Source organism: Mustelus asterias, chromosome 1 (assembly GCF_964213995.1).
Source record: "Mustelus asterias chromosome 1, sMusAst1.hap1.1, whole genome shotgun sequence".
Lineage (NCBI taxonomy): Eukaryota > Metazoa > Chordata > Chondrichthyes > Carcharhiniformes > Triakidae > Mustelus > Mustelus asterias.
This window is the reverse complement of record NC_135801.1, coordinates 89,064,186-89,088,164: the sequence shown is the minus strand read 5'-3', so window position 1 is coordinate 89,088,164 and position 23,979 is coordinate 89,064,186. Positions and strand designations below refer to the sequence as shown.

Here is a 23,979-nt window from a genome sequence, read left to right as displayed (position 1 = left end):
GCCCCTGTGGACCCTTTTATATCTCTCCCCTCAAATCTATACCCTCTAGTTTTAGACACCCCTACCTTGGGGAAAAGATGTTGACTATCTATCTTATCTATGCCCCTCATTATTTTGTAGACCTTTATAAGATCACCCCTAAGCTTGCTATGTTCCAAGGAAAAAAGTCCCAGTCCATCCAGCCTCTCCTTATAACTCAATTCATCAAGTCCCGGTAGCACCCTGGTAAATGTTTTCTGCACTGTTTCTAGTTTAATAATATCCTTTCTATAATAGGGTGACCAGAACTGTACACAGTATTCCAAGTGTGGCCTTACCAATGTCTTGTACAACTTCCATAAGATATCCCAACTTCTGTATTCAATATTCTGAACAATGAAATCAATCATCCAAATGCCTTCTTCACCACCCTGTCCACCTGTGACTCCACTTTCAAGGAGCTATGAACCTGTACCTCTAGATCTCTTTGTTCTATAGCTCTCTCCAACACCCTACCATTAACTGAGTAGGTCCTGCCCTGATTCGATCTACCAAAATGCATTACCTCACATTTATCGAAATTAAACTCCACATGCCATCCATCAGCCCACTGGCCCAATTGATCAAGATCCCGTTGCAATCTGAGATAACCTTCTTCACTGTCCACTATGCCACCAATCTTGGTGTCATCTGCAAACGTATTAACCATGACTCCTAAATTCTCATCAAAATCATTAATATAAATGACAAATAACAGTGGACCCAGCACCGATCCCTGAGGCACACCGCTGGTCACAGGCCTCCAGTTTGAAAAACAACCCTCTACAACCATCCTTTGTCTTCTGTCGTCAAGCCAATTTTGTATCCAATTGGACACCTCATCCTGGATCCCATGAGATTGAATATTATGCAAGAACCTACCATACTTTGTCAAAGGTCATGCCAAAGTCCATGTAGACAACGTTGACTGCACTGTCCTCGTACCTTCTTGGTTACCCCTTCAAAAAACTCAATCAAATTTCTGAGACATGATTTTCCACTCAAAGCCATGCTGACATCTACAAGGCACAAATCAGGAATGTAATGGAGTACTCTCCACTTGCCTGGAGGAGCTTTTTAAAATTCATTTAGAACATAGAAGAACATAGAAAAGCTACAGCACAAACAGGCCCTTCGGCCCACAAGTTGCGCCGAACAATTTCCTTACCTTCTAAGCTCATCTATAACCCTCTATCTTACTAACCTCCATGAACCTATCCAAAAGTCTCTTAAAAGACTCAATCGGATCCGCTTCCACCACCACTACCGGCAGCCGATTCCACGCACCCACCACCCTCTGAGTGAAAAACTTACCCCCAACATCTCCTCTATACCTACTCCCCAGCACCCTAAACCTGTGGCCTCTCGTGACAACCATTTCAGCCCTGGGTAAAAGCCTCTGAGAATCCACTCTATCAATACCTCTCAACATCTTATACACCTCTATCAGGTCACCTCTCGTCCTTCGCCTCTCCAAGGAGAATAGACCTAGCTCTCCCAACCTATCCTCATAAGGCATACCACTTAATCCCGGCAACATCCTCGTAAATCTCCTCTGCACCCGTTCTATGGCTTCTACATCCTTTCTGTAATGAGGTGACTAGAACTGGGCACAGTACTCCAGGTGAGGTCTGACCAGGGTCCTATACAGCTGCAGCATTATCTCCCGATTTCTAAACTCAATTCCTCTATTGATGAAGGCCAGTATTCCAAACGTCTTCTTAACCACAGCCTCTACCTGCGACGCCGCTTTAAGCGTCCTATGAACCCGGACCCCAAGATCCCTCTGTTCTTCCACACTGCCAAGCGTCTTACCCTTAATATTATATTCTTCCATCCTATTCGACCTGCCAAAATGAACCACCACACACTTATCTGGGTTGAAGTTTATGGTATGTGGGTGTTGCTGGCTAGACCAGAATTTACTGCCCATCCCTAGTTGTCCTTGAGAAGGTGATGGTGGCCTGCCTTCTTTAACCAATACAATCCCCGAGGTGTAGGTACACTCACAGTGCAGCTCCAACAATACTGAAGAAGCTCAACACCATCCAGGGCTGAGGAGCCCACTTAATTGTTACCCTTTTCACAAACATTCAACCCCTCCACCACAAACGAACAGTGGCAGCAGTGTTTACCATCTACAAGATGCACTGAGAGAACTCACCAAGGTTTTTTAGGCAACATCTTCCAAACCCATGTCCCCTACCATCTAGAAGGACAAGAGCAGTAGACACCTGGAAACACCACCACCTCCTCCAAGTCACTCACCATCCTGAGTTGGAAATATATCACCATTCCTTCACTGTCGCTGGGTCAAATCTTGGAACTCTTTCCCTCACAGCGCTGTGGGTGTACCTACACTTCGGGGACTGCAGTGGTTCAAGAAGGCAACTCACCACCACCTTCTCAAGGGCAATGGACAATAAGTCATGGGCAATAAGCGCTAGCCTAGCCAGCAACACCCACATCCAGTAAAATGAATTTTAAAAAATACACAGTTTATGTAAGAAACATAACTATGAAAATATGCCATGTGCTGTTTAGAGATAGCTCAAGCTACCATTTCTCTTACATGTACTATACTGGCACATTGTTTAACTTCTATATTTCATAGGGCTGAATGATCTCTTGGGGAATGGCACTGTTCAAGCAGAGCTGTTTTCTTTATTTTCAAGGATCTGGAAGACGGGTCAATAATTTACAGGGTATAATACGGTTTCCAGCAAATGGGTTCCAGACAATGACGACATGAGATCCCAATCTGTGTGGTGTTCATTCAGGTCTCTTTCTGTACTGAACACATTAAAATAATCAACTTCAGTTACTTGGAGACTGTATCCCTAATGATTTGTACCCAAACAAAGTATTTAGCTGGCTGCAAAAGTGACGAATTATATACTTAGCAGGCTGACAGAGCCACCTGTGAAAATATAGCAGAAATAATATAAAGGTAAGCAATACCTGTTATTATGCAAATTTCCTCGAAAGAGAGTAGATTTTATATTATTCAAGAAAAATAATCATCTGATTATTCAATAATCTTATTTTCTCATTTCATGCAACTTGGGAAAATTATTCATTACATTAAAAAAACATATGAACTAGAAATCATAATTTATCAATTTGCATATAGATTGAATAATATTTTAAAGTAATTTCTTGGATAAGTCATACCACAAGGTACATGTTCAAAGGGAAGTGCAATTATATTGCTCTGATTTAATCATATGCACTGTCCCTTCACCTGAGCAGAATTTAAAGATTTATCTCAAGGCTGGAATTCTCTGACCTTGCCCGATGCTGGGATTCTCCAGTCCCGCTGCAGTGAATGGAGATTTGGCTGAGCACCAAATTCTCCATTCGCGCTGTCAGCTGCGCATGCGAGACCAGAGAATTCTGGCCAATACATTGCAGTCCGACCAACAATATGAAATGACAGTTGTTAAGCAATATTTCTTAAGTTGCAAATACTTGGGAGAAAATTAAATGCTAATAAATTGCATTAATTATAATCACATTACATCATTCCTTGTAAGCTTGGTTACAAACAAACATCCTGCTTCATTATTAAAGTCAAAATGGTTTTGGCAACTAAGCACTTGCGTTAATATCTCACCATCTGGAGTCTATTACGAGGATATACAAAAAGAAAACAACCTCCCTTCAACACTATGGCGTACTAGAGAAAGGGTAAGTTTTCTTATTGAAAGAAAATACAGAGAGAAGCAGACGACCAAAGTTTACTTAAAGAGGCAGAATTGAGTAATTCAACCACGGGCAGATTGAAGTTTGAAGAATTGGTGAAAAACACTGGTTGTTTCATCGTCAAGAGTTAAATATTTACAACTCTTTAAAAAAAAAAGAGTTTGGCCGGAATTTTACCGCCGATTCCGGGCTCACACAACGGAATTTTCCGTTGGCCTTGAGTGGGATTTTACAATCTCGCCCGAGCACAGTCGTAAAATCCCACCCTTTCACTTTTCCCTTTTTAGAAGCATACAAGAACATTCAAAAGAAATAGTTTGTATGTGGAAAAACTTAATAACCGATTAACAAATACAAATCCTGAAGATCTGAAATAAAAGCAACATTTTGGTACTATACAGGAAATCATTCAACCTCTTTCACAGAAAATAGGCTCACATTTTAGATGAGACCCTTTATGAGAACTGACAAACTTTGACAAGGAATTATATTTTTATACGAGAGATTTGAACTCATCGAATCCCAATGCAGAAGAAACCATTCAGTCCATCGATCTGCACCGACTCTCTGACAGAGTATCTTACCCAGACTCTTTCCCTTGCCTTAGCCCGTAACCCCACACATTTCCGACAGCTAATTCCCCCTAACCTACATATCTTGGGACACTGAGGGGCAATTTAGCATGGCCAATCTGCCTAACCTGCACATCTTTGTTCTAAATGCTCACAGATCTGTTGTGCATTGCCAGCATTTTCCATTTTCATTTCATAAGATCTGTAAGGAAGGTCATTTCATCTTCTCAAGATCATCTATCTTCCACTGCATCTAAGTCAGCCTTACATGCTTCCAGGAGTTTCTCATCCACCACTTTATCTGAAAGACTATTCTACACGAGAACACAAGAATTAAAGCAGGCCACCCTTGAACCTGCTTTCCCATTTGATAGTATCATGGCTGACCTGGCTATGGCCTCAATTCTATTTTCCTGTTTGCTCCCCATATCCCTGGACTCCCTTGTTGATCAAAATTCCATCTAGTTCTGCTTTGAATATATTCACCAACCCAGCCTCCATTGCTTTCTGGGAGAAAATCAGTTTCAAAAACACTAACAATCCCCTGAGATGAAAAAGAAATCTCCTCATCTCAGTCTTGAATGGGAAACCCATACATTTTATACTGGGTCCTCTATTCCTAGATTCTCCCACAAGGGCGGCACGGTGGCGCAGTGGTTAGCACTGCTGCTTCACAGCTCCAGGGTCCCGGGTTCGATTCCCGGCTTGGGTCACTGTCTGTGTGGAGTTTGCACATTCTCCTCGTGTCTGCGTGGGTTTCCTCCGGGTGCTCCGGTTTCCTCCCACAGTCCAAAGATGTGCGGGTTCGGTTGATTGGCCAGGTTAAAAATTGCCCCTTAGAGTCCTAAGATGCGTAGGTTAGAGGGATTAGCGGGTAGATATGTAGGGGTAGGGCCTGGGTGGGATTGTGGTCGGTGCAGACTCGATGGGCCGAATGGCCTCCTTCTGCACTGTAGGGTTTCTATGGGAAACACCTACTCAGCATCCACCTTGTCAAGTCCCCCCCAGAATCTTCTGTTTCAATAAGACCACCTCTCATTCTTGTAAACTCCAGTGGGCATAGACCCAACCTTCTCAACCTTACCTCATAAGGTAACTCCTTCATCCTAAGAATCAGTTGCATGAAGCATGAACTGCTGCTTGTGCAATTATTTCCTTTCTTAAATAAGGTGCCTAAACTGTATACCATACTCCAGATCCAGTCTAACAGCTTTTGCAACACTTCCCTACTTTAATACTTGATTTCCCTTGTAATAAACATCAATATTCCATTTGCCTTCCTAATCAGACAGAGATCATATTTTCGCTGAAGAGTTTTCTGATATCAATCCCTTTTACTTGTTTATAACTTGTGTCTCTTTGTCATATTTTGAAAGTACCATTCCAGATTTATTTTTTCCCCATCTTTTACTGCCTTTTTAAAATCAACCTTCAGATGCTCACTTCTGGGTTCAAATGTCAATATGTTCTTTTTAGCTCAGACCTCAGTACTATGGATGAGCTTCAGGATTCTTTACTGCAGTGCCTCCAGCACTTGAATGCAGACACTGTACTCAAGATATTCTGACAAGACCACATTTTGAGCATTGCTGCCTCTGACTTTGCAGTTCACCATTCCACTGATTTTGAATGAATACCATTCTGCATTGTTCGGGCATGTTGAACATACTACTGAGTCCAATAAGACTCCCAGGCCTCTAAATTTCATTTTAAACTATTTTGACACTGTCATGGAAGTACATGGGTCGAATCTTTCTCTGGGTTCAAGAAAACCTGACCTGCGCACTAGTGTGCTCACAAACTGCACACCCAACCCATGTGTAACCTCATATGCCATTGCTGCCTTCTCACACTGGTCAGGTTCGCAATGCAGTATGTTGTCGCATTGGACTGTCTGAGAAGTGTGTGCAGAGGCAGACAAGTTAGGAGGGTAACCTCAGATCTCCAGCACAGTGGGCAGGATTCTCTGGCCTCCTGACAGTGCCTCTCTTACACAGGAGGCAGTACGCCATTGGACAGTACACCGTCAATGGGATTTCCCATTGACTCCATCCTACACTGCCAGGAAATCTGCAGCAGGGGTGCGCTGTTGGCAGGACCACAAGCTCCCACCAGCATGAACGACCAGAAGGTTCCGGCCAGATCCCAACTCCAAACAGTGTTCAAAGGCCCACTCACCCTTCCATATATACGTACAATCTGGAGTCCATACGGTATCAACAAAAAAATAGCTACATTTTATGGGAAGAAAGCAAACCTCTCATCATCAAATAAGAGACTTTATATCACCGACAGTGAGAAAAATACATTGTCATGTGAAAAACACCTTGTAATATTTATAATCCTATTTGCTAGTGCTAACAAACTGGAAAATACATCAAAGGGACAATCTGCTATTACAATCTCTCAAAACTGTCATTCATTTTCAGGTGAATGCAGCATCTATTTTGCTGAAACTATTAGAAGTTGAAACTCGGTCAAGCTTTGATAATGGCCGCAGCTGTCCAAACTATAGATTACTTTCTGGGGAGGGAGAAAAATAGATGATTCTCATTTCAATATCAGAATGCCTGTCAATCAAAGGGTTAGTTTTTAAGTGTAGATTTGTTAAAAGTATCAAGGCCAGTTTTTGTAAATCAGCCAAAGCCATTTAAATCACAGTAGAGAAGTTGACAGGAAATTTTGATACTTCTTTTATCCACTGAAATTATGGTGCCTTCTACCCCATCCAAGCATCACTCTAAAATCATGTTGAGATCTAACATCTTCCTCCTGCCCTGCCCCCACCAACTCAGGAATTTTGACTCTTTTAGTCTCTATAAAGTGTCACAAATCTCATGCAGAGAGCTAGTGTGAATTCCTAAGAGAATTGCAAAAGACCCGATGGCCTCAATTTCCCACTCCCCCTCAGCGGATTTTGAGGTGAAGGAAAGCATGAAATTGCATGGACGAGATGAAAACTCAACCAAAAAATGGATCTGGAACTCTCCCATTTTCAGACTAGCTGGACACTTAGAAAAAATCTCATAAAATTCCTCCCCGTGTTTTTGTGCTTGGACAAACAGGGTTACACTTTGTTCCCCTGGTGCTGATAAAAAGACTGCCCAAGAATTTCAGCGCCAACTTATTAGCATATGGATAGGCAAGTGGCTCAACTCTTTCTGGACTTAATATTGAGTTCAGCACATTCAGACCATGAACTCTATTTTCCATTTTGATTTTTTTTGCCAGTATGTATCTTGTTCCCGTGTTTTGGTTTCAGAAAGCGCTGATCCTTGTTCTGCTATCTGACCTTTATGCCACTATTAACACCTACTTCAATCTTTAGCACTATCTTCATCACTCCTTTTGTCTTGTGTCCATGATATATTTGCCATTTTATCGCTCCTGACTGTTCATTTTGCTGCACTCTTCCCTTGTCAACAGCATGAAACCCATTGCATTTCTACCTCTATTCAGCTCTGAATAAGTCATATGGACTTGAAATGTTAACTCGGTTTCTCTCTCCACAGATGCTGCCAGACCTGCTAAGTTTTTCTTGTACGTTTTTGTTATAATTTCAGATTTCCAGCATCCTCAGTATGTTGCTTTCATATTGTTAGAGTGGCCAGCTCATCAATCTCAGCTGGATTCCCATTCATAATTACACTAAATACACATTTTAATATTACAGTTAATTTAACTTCTATAACATGCACATGGATATGCCTTAAAACAGGAGGTGACTGGCTCTGGAAGACTTGCCTGTGCTTTCTGCTTCACTTTATTTGCTATTTCACGAAACCTCACTTTTGAAGAAGGAAAGGACGATTCATCAGCTCTTGGTCTCTTCATCTCATCTTCGTCGACCTGTCACAACAACAATAAATTGACTGCATTTGAAGAAAAGAACAAAGCTTTGATTCCTGACTTCTGGGTTGGAATTTCAGTCACAGCAAGATTCTGATATAATTTACATTAAAATTATATCAAGTTCAGCTCTCAAAAATTTAAATCTATGACACACCCGGGCTGGATTTTACAGCATAGATCAGGTGCCCCCATTGGATTGGCAATCTCAACGTCATCATGCAAACCTCTAAAATTACTTAACGTAAGCTGGCACAGAAATGGACAGCCCATTTTGAAACTACTCATAAATAAGCTTAACAATAGCTTGTTAATTAGTGTCACAAGTCAGCTTACATTAACACTGCAATGAAGTTACTGTCATGTTCCGGCGCCTGTTCGGGTACACCGAGGGAGAATTTAGCATGGCCAATGCACCTAACCAGCACATCCTTTGGACTGTGGAGGAAACCCATGCAAACACAGGGAGAATGTGCAAACTCGACACAGTCACCAAACCAGGAATCGAACCCAGGTCCCTGGCGCTGTGAGGCAGCAGTGGTAACCACTGTGCCGCCCCAACCCGTTGTTAACAACCCAATCGTCAGCAATTTTTCATTGCCTGCTGCATTTTCAGTATGTTGCACATGAAAATATTTGGGAGTATCTTACGGCAGCCAAGACAAGGCACCACAACGGCAAAAGAAAAGGCTGGCCACCAGGACCATGGCTCAATAAATGTAGCAGCAGACTCTGCTGGTGAAGGTGGCAGTGGCTGCATGTTTTTGTTAAACTAATGTCTTCGTTTTCCTGAGCCTCCAATAAATAAAAGAGGTTTAGAGGGACCTTTAAACTTGTAGCCGTGACTGACTCCTTCTTTGCGGTATTACCCTTCTGCCTTGTGATGTCCCAGCCGTCAGTCCCGATCCGATTGGGCATGGAGCCCTCCTTTGCATCTTTGATTGGCCTCCTTCCCGCTGGATGGCTACTAAATGATTGGGCAAACTGAGTTGGCGACAGCAGAAGCAAGCAGATCACTCAACTACTGATCCACCTCCCCCACCCCATCCCCTGCCGAGAAACAGAAAATCCAATCCATAGAGTCTGGGGAACACTGATTACATTTGGACAAAGCACCCATCCAGACTGTTTGAGGTACAGGTATTTGCCAAGAAATTCTATCAATCACCATTAATTTTGGAATGAGCAGAGCAAGGGTAGGAAGTTACCAGGAAACTATCACCTTGAAGGAGAGTAGCCAGTTCAAGTAGCGCATCACTGGACAAAGAAAACTGTGGTGGGTGAAGCAGAATTTCCCTCTCTCTCTGAGGAACAAAGGACACAATAACATGTAGCCTTAGATTTTGCGGGTCAGCGGTGAAGGAACTCCCTGTTCGTAATGCTTACAATTGGTCATATACATCATGTGGGTTTTGCATGGCAACTTACAGTAGTTAGAGAACCATTTCATCGGGGTGATCTTTGTGACCAGAGCAATTGATTGTGTACGTGGTCAACTAATCCCTCTTCACTGAGATACACAGAGATGAAACCGCAAAAGTTAGAATATTTAATTCATTGCAAAGTTATGCACTTGGCACAAAATTGAAAGGATAGAAAGATGGGATCAAGAGGGGGTGTTAACAAGGCAGAAAGAGAACGTTAAGAAAAATCTCCTACCATAATTGTCATCTAAAGCAATAAGATCCCACACTTGTAAAAGTAAGCTTTCAGTGCTAGAGAGATCGTTTGTTAGAAACTGAGTCTTATCACATTGTTAAAAATTCACATGGACATGAGCGGGCCAGCTCTACATTTTCTTCTGTGTATGGTGAGTTTACATGAATGGCGTTGAATGTCTCAGACATATTGATGGGGTATTAGGGCAAATCAGACAGTAAGCTCCTGATTTTGTTGTTCAGTGCATGCACAGAAGTCAAAAATTGGTGTCTGATTTATTCCTTAATTAAGATAAGTACCGATAGCCTCACCATTATTTTTAAGGTCTAAGGCAGTACAGAAGATCTGGTAGGAAAGACATATAGAGTAAATAGATTCTCTTTAAGATCTGAGGAATTAGTGGTGAGAAGATATATTTCGCTTGCTAAAAGGGAAATGCGATGAGGAGAGTTATTAATTATTTATTAATGCATTAAAATCATTACACCCTTTGCTTGTAAAAATAAATTCACCAGGTATTTTATAACCTTACTTCACTCATCAGACTATAAATTGCAAAATTGCAGGAACACATTGTAATCTCTCTCAAGATGTCTGGTGTCCAATTCACGTAAACAGTTTTTATTGTTATGACATCTTTGGCATGTAATCAGATGACAAAATATTGGGCAGAGTAAAGGTAAACTGCTGCCCACAAGGCATTTGGAGAAGACTGGCTCATGTAAACACCGCTGCCTAATAAAGCATCCATTTTGTGCATTATACAAATAGTCTCTTTTACAGAACACAAAATAAGCTTCTTTATGCTTTACACTAATAGGAAATTGATGAGGCATTAAATAAATTAGAGTCAATTTGTAATCAGCTTAAAAAGTTCGGTATTCTGAAATAAATGATTATTGTACTTTAACAATTACAGCAGAATGCAGAAAGTCCAATTTATGGTGCTGTTTATTTTCGGTGTTCCATACCAAGCTGACAATTATCCCAATGAAATATCTTCCATATCTTCTGCAAACAACTCTGACCTGGCAGTCAGAACATCATTTCGTACTGCAGTGCAGCTGTTGCTTTATACTTTCCATTGTACGATTCCAAAGGGAAACAAATATGAGTGCCCTGCTGGACTGCCAAGTGAGATTCAGCGCTTCCAGACTGTTAAGTTATATACACTGTGTTAGGAAACTAATCAATAGGGCCCTAAAGGAAGAATACCCTCTTTTCCTATCAATAGCTCGAAGAGTGAGAACTGCCAGGTTTCAAACTTTGCTCTGGTCTCTACCCAACGGTACAGAATTGTGGTGGGACAAGAAGAGACCCTGAAATAACCTTCAACTGGCCGCTTAAGGGCCTCAATTGGCCCAAGAGTGGGTGGGCCTCCTGGAACATAAAGCACTTACGAATAGAGAGTGATCAGAAATCGGAGAATGATGAGGCTCTAAAATAAATCAACATTGTGCTTATATTAATATCAATTATTAATACTTTCAAATGTCTTTTCTCACCTCAGTGTCAAATCGAGTGACTGAGTCTTGGTCTTTGAAACGTGTAAGACGCAGAGACGGTGCACTTGCTTCCTCTTGCTTAATGGCACTCTGTGCTTTAAACTAAACAATATTTTGAAAGATATAAATATTAATTGGGAAAGGTTAAATATGCATGATACGCAGACACTCACTCACACACACAATCCTTTTTATTCAACTTCAAGAAAGTTAGGGCCTAACAAAACCAAGCCACCTTTAAAATCAGTGGCCAACAGTGGCTGTTATACCATTCAGACACTCCCATGTCCCACCAACTCCATACAGAGAACTGATGCTGTCCTTCCATTGCCTCAAACTGAATGCAGTTCAATTGATTTCTGGAGGCTGTAGAGCTCACTCAGATCTTCATAAGAATTCATCACTGTAATCTTTAAATCAATGGAACCAGCTCACATCAATCTACTTCAATGATATGCTATAAAACACCAGTTAATTAATATGCAGCACAATACTTTGTCAGAATTGGAATATAATATTAAAAATTGTACAACATGTATTCAGCTGATAGAAAAATGAAAGATGTTTAATTAAAAGAGAAAAATCGAGAGTTGATGACCAGTGCTCTTGTGGACCCGGAGAGATGGAGTGTCGCCATTACAAGACTGTCCACCGAACATGTATTCCAAAACCTAATGCTGCCTGTTCTAAAATTATCCGAGCAGTAACCAATATCCAAATCTCTGGTATCAAACAAACATTACACCCCATTCCTCTCCTGCCATAAATATACATTTGGAGGTAAATAAAATCACTGGAGTTTTATTTTAATAAATTAATACGGTGGCACAGAGGTTAGCACTGCTGCCTCACAGTGCCAAGGACCCAGGTTCAATTCCTGGCTTGGGCCACTGTCTGTGCAGAGTCTGCACATTCTCCCAGTGTTTGCGTGGGTTTCCTCTGGGTGCCCCGATTTCCTCTTACCAGTCCGAAAGACATGCTGGTTAGCTGCATTGGCTATGTTAAATTTTCCCTCAGCGTACCCGAACAGGTGCCGAGAAGACGCGCCCATGCCACATGTGTGGCTGCCAATGGTTAATCTGTCACTGCCCCATGCAAAGTTAAACTGTGCACACATGAAGCAAAGTGGATTAGGTTAGTTGTTGCTTTCAAAAGCGGAGGTGGAAATCCAGTGGTGTTAACATATGTTAACTGGAGGAATATGTATGAACGTTACCTAGAATCACCTCAGTGATGACTGCTGGCTTGGTTAACAGTCAGGTTAGCAGTGAAGACTGAGCTGGAAACATTCCACCCATCTTCCTCCCATTAAGGAGTGATGGTGATATTCTGTCCACTCTGCGTTTAGTTCAGGCACACTACATTTTAAAGAATTTTTAAGGTATCTGTCAATGAATTGCTGCTGTGGGTGAGAGTGATGGCAGAGTGTCATAGACTAGAGAGCATCGGCTGCTGGAACTGGCTAATATTTGTAGGTCTCTGCTAGTATGTAGATATTGTGAAGACGACAAATAGACAATAGGTGCTAAGCGCTCTGCAGTAAATCAATTGAGTGGTTCTGATGGCGAGGCCCAAGAGTGAACATCGTATGATTCACGATCAGCAGAAACCAAATATGTAGTTCGCTTCCACAAAGTCTCTCTTCTTTTCTCAGACAAGCATTTTGGTTTTTACTATTAGATGGTAGATTCTCTGAGCCAAGTAGAAAAAGGGTGTTGTACGCAAAACACTACAAAAGTTGATTGCGGTTTAGAAATTCAAGAGATTGCTATTACATTATTATGTTTTCTTTCATGTAATAGATTATCAGGATGCAAACTACTCAAACATCCTACAAATATAAAAAATAGATTACTAGAATTGTACAACAGGGTCATTGAAGAATCATAGAAACCCTACTGACAGAAGGAGGCCATTCGGCCCATGGAGTTTGCACCGACAACAATCCCACTCAGCCCCTATCTCCAAAACCCCATGTATTTACCTGCTAATCCCTCTAACCTATGCATCCCGGGACACTGAGGGGCAATTTTAGAATGACCAATCAACCTAACCTGCACATCTTTGGACTATGGGAGGAAACCGGAGCACCCGGAGGAAACCCACACAGACATAGGGAGAATGTGAAAACTCCACACAGACAATGACCCAAGCCGGGAATCGAATGCAGGTCCCTGGAGCTGTGAAGCAGCAGTGCTAACCACTGTGCCACCGTGCCGCCCCAATCCGTGCCGGGTCACATGCATTAACCAATAATAACTGCATTCTTCACATTATCAGATAGGAATATTAAAGGATTCAGATTTTAATAACAAAACTGTCACACTTAAAAGTAACATTTTACCAACAAGGAAAGTATTAGCTCAACAGGTTATCCTGATGAAACTAAGAAGAGTGTGTGCCTTCGAAACAGTACATACCCTGGCCGCTTTCAGCTTCTCCCTCATTTTCTCTCGCATGGAGTATTCAGCAAAACTTGTTCTTGGGGTGGACACAGGAAGAGGAGGAAGACCTGAAAGGGATGAATTGATAATATCTTTCAAAAGAAAACAAATAGCAGTACATTGTATTGAAAGGATAGTTCAGCTTCGTTACTCTTCAGCACGAAAACAATGAAACCAACAGAATTTGTCAGATCTTATTCAAAATCAACAACTAAAAATTAATTCTGCAGATGAAAATTACTCAAAGTTAAATAATGACTTCTTGACTCATGGATTCCTTTAAGGCAAAATGCTTGAGAAAGTTAAAAGATTCGTCAGAGAGACAGCTTTAAAAGTTGGTTTGGTTGCATTGCCTCTTTCTGTGACCAGGGTGCACTCCAATGCAAGGAGACATTAAAGTAGATAAAGGCAAATTACTGCGGATGCTGGAACCTGAAACAAAAACAGAAAAGGCTGGAAAATCTCAGCAGGTCTGACAGCATCTGTGGAGAAAGAATAGAGCCAGCGTTGAATCTGGATGACCAGAGATGTTGGCTCTATTACCTCTCCACAGATGCTGTCAGACCTGCTGAGATTTTCCAGCATTTTCTATTTTTATTTCAAATCCCAGTTCAGACAAAGGGTCATCCAGACATTGAAGGCGGCCTTGTGGGCCATTGGTGACTGGAACAACACCTGGTCTTGGAAAAAATTACTGTAACCTCAGTTGGCAGTTTTCTTTAGTGGGGACACCATATTTATGACTAGTACCTCATCTTATCCAGGAATATTCCTTTAAAATTTGTTGACTGGTCCTTTAGTTTTTCTGGCTTGCGACTTTTCCTTGTAGGCAGCCAAACTAATTTTCACATTTTCCTGGATAAGCATTGATTTGTTCCTTTAAACTTTGCTTCACAAAATAGGAATTTAGTTGTATCTTTGCCAATATTAATCTGAATTAGATTTATAATGCCTCCTTAATTCTATTAGTTCAGTCAATAATAAATTAAGACTTGCATTGATTTGGCACCTTTCATGACGTCAGGATATCTCAAAGCAGTTACAGCCAATGAGGTATTTTTTCAGCAAGGTGGCATGCCCATGCGCGTTCTGGATGATAGTGTCCTCTGACCCATTCCCGGTCACTAATGGAGTTAAACAGGGCTGCCTGCTAGTGCCAACCCTCTTCAGCATGTCTTTCTCCACAATGGTCTCCAATGCCTTCCATGATGGTGATCCTGGCATCAAAATCAGATATCACCTGGATGGGAGGCTGCTTGGTCTGAGATAGCTACAGGAAAAACCAAGATCTCCAAGCACATACTTCGCAATTTCCTGTTTGCCAATTGCGGCACATTAGCTGCTGGACATGCAACATAGCACAAACTTATTCTCCAATATATGACAACTTCAGCCTCACAATCAACAGAGAAATGAAGTAATGTCCCAGACGGCTCCCAAAAAGACCTATCTCACACGTAAGATGTTAGTCCATGACCAGAACCTGTCAGCTGTAGAGAGGTTCACTTATCTCAGCAAGATGCTCTTTCGACTTCTCTATATTGATGAGATGCATGCAAGAATTGCCAAAGCAGAAAAGCCCTCGGCAGACTTTGAACATCAGTTTGGGAATAAAGAGTAATTCTGCTCACCAAACTGAGAGAACAATAGTCCTGCTCTACGCATGTGAGACTTGGACTGTGGATCAGTGTCATGTCAAGAAGCTCAACCAGCTTCACTCAAGCCAACTTCAGAAGCTTCTGAAGATCAGATGACAGAGCAAAATACCAGACACTGTGGTATTACTTGGGCTGGCATGCCAAGTGCCCACACCATATTGAGACAGTCACAACGGAGTTGGGCTGTGTAACCAGAGCACCTGACACTTGCTTACTAAGTTTAATCTTCTAAGGGGAGCTTGAATCTGAGATGAGCTCTCATGGCAGTCAAAGGAAGCATTACTAGGACATTCTGGAGATTTCAAATAGGAGTTTTGATATTGACCTTTGAGTGCAGGATCCCTGCACTTGATTCAACCAAATGAAAAAATGGTGTAGCCTCTTTCGAAAGCAAGTGCATATCAAAGGCAGAAAGGAAATGCAAGGAGAGGAATTCCCAAACCAGCAACTCATCCAAAACTCACTCGTCTGTGTAATCCTGTCCTATTTTCAGCAGAATTTTCAGGACACAGATCGGCCTTAGCATCACTAACAAACTCATGGTAACCCTACCAAACACCCCAGATAATGAATATAGTCATCTTTGCCTCAAAGGACAAACAAGAAAGACCGCTATTATCTTTTATGTCCATCACAGACCATGGCACAGTTTAACGGCTGATCTGAAATACACACAGCATGACCTCATCTGCTGGTCACGCCAAGCTCCCAGCCAAATCTCGGTTCACTGCGGCAGGATGGGGAAATCCCACTGGCATGAACAGTGGTAAGATTCTAGCCATTATCTCTGACAATCCATACTCCCCCCTGTCATAGGTGCTCCTTTTGCAAGCGCTCCTAACACACACGTCCTCCTCTCCCCCTCACCTGTGCATGCCCCCTCCTTCTCACCTGCACTCGCCTCTCTCCCTCTTGTCCATACGTGACCACCTCGCCCACACTAATACCTACTCCCTCTTGCTTTTGCAAACTCTCCTCCTCTTGCTCGTGCACACCCCCCTCACTCTCACCCACACTCCCCGGGCCCTATTTTACCATTGCGTCGTGCCCGTTTTCGGGCGCGAAAATGTGGTAAAGTTGGGTGTGAGGCCATTAATGCGATCCGCGCCCACGTCCACGCAGATTGCCACTTTACCGAAACCTGGGAATGGCGGCGATCCGCTCCGCACCCAAAACAGGCGCAACGGCGATTTAAATGCATTTGCAGGCATTTAAATTGAATTAATGAACTGCCCGCCTAACTTTATCAGCATTTCCCTCTTTACCACCGCGTTTGTGGGTAGTGGGGGTGGTGGATAAGGGGGACATTGATGTCTGTGGGGGCCATCGCTCCCGCTTTTTGCTCCCGGGCCGCTTTCTCCACTTTCTGCGGCCCGGGTGCGATCTGACATGAGCGCACTTTTTCAAATTTTTTTCTAACTGCGCATGTGCAGTTCAGAGCTCTGATCATTTGGGACGCTCTAAGCCCCGCCCACAGCGTGAATGGGACTAGTGATTTTTTTTTCAGGCTGAGTGCGTATGGGGGGCAGATTTCCAAGTCGGATCTGCATTACGTCCAGATTCAGCACTTAGAATGAAAATGGTAAAATTGGACCCCCCCATCTCTCTCACGCACTCCAACCTCTCTCTCCGACATCTCTCTCTTGCACAGATTCCCCTTTCCTCTCATGCACTACCAGCTCTCTTTCCCTTTCTTGAGCACTCCCACCATTCTTCCTGCCCACGTACTCCTCCCCCTCTAGGAGAGGCCATAGTTTTAGGCTAAGGGGTTGCAGATTTAAAACAGAAATAAGAAGGAATTACTTCACTCAAGGAGTCTGTGGAATTCTCTACCGCAGAGTGCAGTGGATGCCAAAACACTAAACAAATTTGAGGAGAGAGATAAATTTTTCATTAGTATCAAGTTGAAAGGTTTTGGGGAGTGGGCAGGAAGGCCGAGATGAGATTAGCCCTGATTGTGCTGACTGGCAGAGCAGGTTTGAGGGGCTGAATTGCCTATTCCTGCTCCTAATTCTCATGTTCTCTCACATGCATTTCCAGCTCGCCCTCTTGCATGTACTGCCAACTCTCTCTCCATCCCTTGTGCGCACACGCACACCTACCTAACCTCTCCTGCGCATGTGCACTCCCGCCTATTCCCTCTCTCCCTCACCCACACACCTGCCTCTCTCTCATGCTCCTTCTCTCCTCCCACCCTCTCGGACACCCCCCCATCTCACACACGTCTCTTCTCTTACAGCACGCTTGCCTGCCCTCTCTCACACACTTTCCCATCCATCTCCATCTCTCCCGCCCCCTCCCCCCCGCCCCCTCTTTCTCGCTCTCTCCCAAACTCACACCATCTGTTCTGAGATTGGGTAATTTAATGCAGAAACCACAACAGATTGAAATGCTTAAATGAAACTCTTTTGCCTTTATATGTACAGCACAGTAAACTAGAATGTTAATCATTTAAGTTATACATACAAATAGATAAACATGTAAAGCCAACCAGAATATTTAACCATTTTCCACTGGAATAGATTGTAGCAGTAAAAACTGAAAATCGTTTGCTTTCAACTGTCATTATATTATCACAACTTTAGTCAAACTAGCTACTTGTGAAGTTGAGAAGACAAAAGGATTGGTGCAATTACAACTGGAAAACATACAGGTGATTACTTGAGACAGAAGAAAGCACGCAACATTTGTTATTTTTAGTTAGAAACAGCTTACTTCTTTGTTGAGTAATTACGTTCGTTTCTTGTATGGATTCTTCAGAATGCAAATCAACAACGTCATCAATAAGCTAAAAAGAAGAAAATGAGTCAGTGCCAACAATGGTCACAAACCTCTCTCATTTTGAAATAAAAGCAATTAAAATGAGATAATTTGAAGCAGAATTGGAAATGGAAGTAAGTTAAATGCACAAAAATACATATTCAAAATGAATTGGCCCCTTTGCTTGTAGATCTCAAATTTGCCAAACAATCAGCACTCTCTTCTCATGAAGTATAAATTGTTGTTTCCTTCCGTCCTGATGAGTGTCGACAGTATGTCTCTTTTTTCAGCAAAGCTCAAGTTCTGTACTACCGAATGATTATTTCAAATTTAGTTTATGATGTTGCTTTAATGTAGTTGATGAAGTTCAGTAACATTGCTTAAGGAATAAAACAATGTATTTTGTTTAAAAAAAAAGCAACTTCCAATGCAACCTGCTGAAACTCTGACCTTTGTCACACTGTTTTTAAGACATTTTCCACCAAGGCATGGTGGAAGGTTTTTTTAAAAAATCACCAATCATCACCAAGCTGCTCTTGGTACTTGTTATTGCGCATAGCAAGCAGGAGGTTTGGAAGCAAGTCTCCCTCCCGACCTCTGCTGCAAACGATGCTCAACCTGGGAAGAAGCAGGAGGGAAGATTCACTTTTGGCTATTTTGAAAGGTGAATTAATAAAACTATTGAATTCCCTTTTCAGCAAATTTGGCAGCGCAAGAAATTAATTTTAAAACCATACTAAGGCAACAAAGGGGGCTTTCCTACACCCATAAATGGCCACAATGATTTTGTTTCAAGTTTAAGGCTCCATATTCATCTTCTCCAGCCCCATCGCAGTTGCTTTGCATATTGAGTAAACAATGCACTGCGGCCAGCCACCAAGCCTACTTTGATAGCAATTCCACCTGCCCCCCGCAACCTTCATGACCTACAACACCAAGAACAGGAGCATTGTGGGATCTTTGTTAGTTCCCAATCACTTAACATCCTGGTTTGGACATTTTTAACCATTGATTGTCAATAATCGATAGATTTCTCGAGAGCAGTGACGTCAAGAGATATGGGGACAACGAGGAAAATTACCAAAGAGGTAGATGATCAGCCATGAACTTTTAGAATGGAGCAGCGGACTCACAGGCCGAATGGCCTACTCCTGCTGCTATTTGCTGTGTCATCAAGTTAATATCTCAGAAACCTCTCCTCAACACCAGCAGTTCAAATAGAAACTCTGCATCAACTTCTGAGAACAACTAAGTTAGAGCAATAATCGCCATCTTGTGAATGCCAACTATAACCAGTTACATCGAAGTGGATGAAAATGTTGCTAAGTAAGTGAATGAATATGGATATCGCCTTGGAATACTCCAAGTTTCATGTGAGAACTTGAGGAGAAATTCCAGGCAATTTGTTTAAAATCAAAGACAGGTAGGCATTAAATAATCACCAAATCCCTAAGACAGAAATGACAGGAGTAAAAGATCAGCACGTACAATGATGTATGGACAAACATACCATTTTTTTTCTTCTTTGTCTTTGGGCTTTCACGGTCCGTTTCAGATTCTCCACCTGTTCATCCTCATTCTGAATTTCCTGCATAAACCACAATGCAAATATAGTTCCTGCCAGTAAGGGGATAGAGTTAAAGCAGCCAAAATTTAACAGTAATAGAAACATTTGGGATGAGCTCAAGGAGAACATAATGGGGAAAATGTTCATCTTCACTGCATGGATGGTAATTTGGCAGAATGGATCACCTGCCCATTATAGAACCTACCCTATTTTCATTCCAAGCTAGTACAAAACTGAGATCATAGAAATCATAGAAACCCTACAGTGCAGAAGGAGGCCATTCGGCCCATCGAGTCTGCACCGACCACAATCCCACCCCTACCCCCTACCCCCTACCCCCACCCCTACCCCCACATATTTACCCGCTAATCCCGCTAACCTACGCATCTCAGGACTCTAAGGGGCAATTTTTAACCTGGCCAATCAACCTAACCCGCACATCTTTGGACTGTGGGAGGAAACCGGAGCACCCGGAGGAAACCCATGCAGACACGAGGAGAATGTGCAAACTCCACACAGACAGAGACCCGAGCCGGGAATCGAACCTGGGACCCTGGAGCTGTGAAGCAGCAGTGCTAACCACTGTGCTACCGTGCCGCCCTTAAAAGATAAAAGATATAACAAGTTAAAGGAAGATATTAGGAAGATTGTAAATGAAAAGAGGGCTAAAATGACAGATAAAAGCAAATTACTGCAGATGCTGGAATCTGAAACCAAAAGAGAAAATGCTGGAAAATCTCAGCAGGCCTGGCAACATCTGTAAGGAGAGAAAAGAGCTGTCATTTCAAGTCCAGATGACCCTTTGTCAAAGTATAGAAAGTGGGAGATATTTATAATGTAGGGTGAGGGAATGAAAGATGAGTCATAGCCACAGAAACAAGGGGGAAAGGCTACTAATGGCAGTCCATAGAGAGAATAGAAGGTGTGAATGGCCAAACAACAGAGAAGCTGAAATCAGAGGACAGATGAGGGGGGTGGGGGGGAGAGAAGTAAAATTGAGATAAAGGGGGAAAAGGGAAGCAAAAGTGGAGAAAAGGTAAGGAAAGGGGGGGATAAAATAGGGGGAAAGAGTGGGGGGGGAGAGAAAAATAAAGATAATGAAGAAATAAAAGGTAGAGAACAGTTAAAAATTAAATAAAATGAAACAAAGGGGTCAAGGTGGGGTAGAGCTAATCATCTAAAGTTGTGGAATTCGATGTAATGTGCCTAGCCAGAAGATGAGATGCTGTTCCTTCAGTTTGCGTTGAGCTTCACTGGAACATTGCAGCAGGCGAAGGACAGTCACGTGGGCATGGGAGCAGGATCGTGTTTTGAAATGGCAAGCAACGGGAAGGTCAGGGTCCTGATTGTGCACAGACCGAAGGTGCTCAGCAAAGCGGTCATCCAGTCTAAAATTCCAGAACCTGACATCTTGAAGGAAATAGGATAAGGAATCAGAAGGAGCTGTACAAATAATACCAAAGAAGTCTTTTGAGCGTAGCCAATCACAGAAAGGTGAATCAGAACTGGAGTCAATTTCTCATCTTAAATTACAGTCTTTAGTTATCAATAAAATTGCTAAATATTTAGATGAAGAGAAAATATTGAAAAACAGCCAACATGAATTTCAGAAAGGAAGACTAGTTAACAAACCTAATTAGAGTTCTTTGAGACAACAGGGGAGATGGGTTAATGCATGATTATGGCGCCCATGTCTGTGGCCCAAGCCAAATGTGGGGTCCCCAGGAAAACCCACCAAAATCTAGAAAAACTACCTACTGGGATGAAGTGTATCACAGAAACTACATCTGGGATACACTTCATCAGGTCCCAGGGATTTACCTACTTGATGCGCTTTAAGATTTCCAGCACCTCCCTCTCTGTTATATGTACACTTCTCAAGACATCACTATTTATTTCCCCAAGTTCCCTGAGATAAGCTACTTAAATGCTATTCTTTGTAGTCTCTGTGAACAACAGTTATATATTAACCACCTATTGTCTCAATGTTCTTTTTCAAGAAAGCTTGCACGAATTTACTTCTCTTGAAAAAATAAGTTTAAAAATAGCTCCTTCTTTCGCACATCATGTGAAAAATGGTCAAAAATCCAAAATGTGACTATTGCGTTACGTAACGCAGTGGCACGCAATAACATTTAACTTTTGTGCTTATTATTTGCTTCTTCAAACTTGGAAAACTGAAAGCAGGTCATGCTATGAATGGAATAGGTTTATGCAATGGACTCAAAACCAGTTCAGTTCATGAACGGAACATATATGAGCTACAGCTTTAAAATAGAGCAATTAACTCCAACAAACTTTCCAACAAAAACAAGCACAGAAGAATTTGTTTGGTTTTTTCCAACAGCCATTCCCAGGAGGCAGGAGTTATTCAAACAGAATTGACTGTGTACAACAATTTCACTTAATACTGCCAAACCAAAAAGTTACAGAAAATTTCCTTCTGGCAAACGTCTTTACATGAAGAGCACTGGATGACATTGGATTGATGACATATCCACGAATGGAAAACAGAAATGATTTGCCGGCAAGGCAAAGCAGAGCCCCATTTAGTGTTGTAAAACATTGACAGTTTAAGGAATCATCCAATTAATGAGGAATTATTCACCAAATAAATATGCAGCCTCAAAAGGAAAAACCACAATCATTGTTCCAATAGATCAAAATTTACCAGGTTAGAAATTAATGAGGTTTCAACCAATATCTCTGGAGAAACAGTGGAAAACAAAGTTTACATTTCTTTCTGAAAGAGCAGCTAAAAGAAAAGGATTTTTTGTTCAATTTCATGTATTTTTGTGGTTTGGAGCACTTTAAAGCACATTGGTTTGTTTCAGTCCAGGTGCTGAATTTATGGAAGGAGTAGTCCTGGAATCATTTTGATTAATGTAGTGGAAATAATCTGGGTACTGGATTGTCTTTGGTTGTGTCTCTCCTACCCCTGCCACCCATGCCGATAATGTCTTCCCTCAATGGTGTGTTATCTTATTAGTACACTTCTATATCTAGTACATATTTTTTGTTGGCTCTTTCACACAAATGTTACTTTGATTTCAATCTGGAGAAATTTCAGTGGCCGAAATTCTCCGGTTCCACACGCCTCGCTTCCGCTGCCAGTGAGAACGGAGAATTTAGCACTCAGCCAAACCTCCATTCACTGCAGTGGGACTGGAGAATCCCTGCCTCGGGCAAGGCTGGAGAATTCCGACCAGTTAGAAGTAAGATATTCTGTCAAGATATAATAATGATATTAAACAGGTGGAAATTGGGAGATGATGAAGAAAAAAAGAACATAAATGTAGAAATTGTGCAAGATTGTGACTGAATCAAAATAGGATATCCATTATAAAGAATTGTAGAAGGATCATTTAGATCTGAAATGTTAACTGTTTCTCTCCACTGATCTGCCAGACCTGCTGAGCTTATCCAGAGAGTTGTGTGTTTTTATTTCAGATTTCCGGCATCCACAGCATTTTGCTTTTATTTGAGCATAATTATGATCTATGATCCAGAGAGTTTATTTCCTTGCATTCAATACAGAAGTCACAGAAAAGAGACGATTGGTCTCAATATATCAAAACACCAATTTACATTTAAAGTAATGAAAACAAAAAGTGCTGGAAAAACTTAGCTAATCTGGTGGCATTTGTAGAGAGAAACAGAGCTTACATTTTGAGTCCAATATAACTCATCTTCAGATTCTTCTGAAGGTTATCAGGGTAAGCAAAAAGTGGAGTAGAGTTACAATCAGATCAGCTATGATCTCATTGAAAGACAGAGCAGGCTCGGAGGGCTGAGTGGCCTATCCCTGACCTAATTTGTATGCATTTTCCAGTGCAGTAAAAGGCAAGAAAACTTTAACAGTTCTCTCCAGTGGTTTCCTTTTCACACCATCTGTTAATTCTTCACTTCAGGGAACATCAAGTTCCTTCCTCTACCTCTTTTAGGAGAGAGAAAAAAATTATGTGGTGTTAAGCTCACTTTAGGCATCAATCTCTTTGGAGATACCCATTTAGTTCCTTGTTAAATCTCCATGTACTTTTAAAAACACAATCCATTGACAACTCAACTTTTTTTGCAGGTTTTATAGCAATGGAGCAAGACAAGAATGGGGGAATATACACATCAAACCCAATTATCATTAGCTGCTCTTTGATTCAGGCTGATCCAAAAGGGTAAAAGGACATCATTCTCAAATAATCAATGCTAACCCCCCATTGTGAATCACCTCTTAGACAATGCCAT

The 23,979-nt window shown here is 41.8% G+C and overlaps 1 protein-coding gene across 1 annotated transcript in view; it reads right to left on the bottom strand.

Moving 5' to 3' along the window:
- cc2d2a (coiled-coil and C2 domain containing 2A) overlaps nucleotides 1–23,979 on the bottom strand; it is a 165,566-nt gene that overhangs the window by 122,483 nt on the left and 19,104 nt on the right. The window contains exons 5-9 of the mRNA XM_078215007.1: nucleotides 19,681–19,758; nucleotides 18,126–18,198; nucleotides 13,729–13,820; nucleotides 11,309–11,410; nucleotides 8,040–8,144 (exon numbers count right to left, since the gene is read on the bottom strand). Of these exons, the coding sequence (XP_078071133.1) occupies nucleotides 8,040–8,144; nucleotides 11,309–11,410; nucleotides 13,729–13,820; nucleotides 18,126–18,198; nucleotides 19,681–19,758 (450 nt within the window). The remainder of the gene's footprint in view (nucleotides 1–8,039; nucleotides 8,145–11,308; nucleotides 11,411–13,728; nucleotides 13,821–18,125; nucleotides 18,199–19,680; nucleotides 19,759–23,979) is intronic.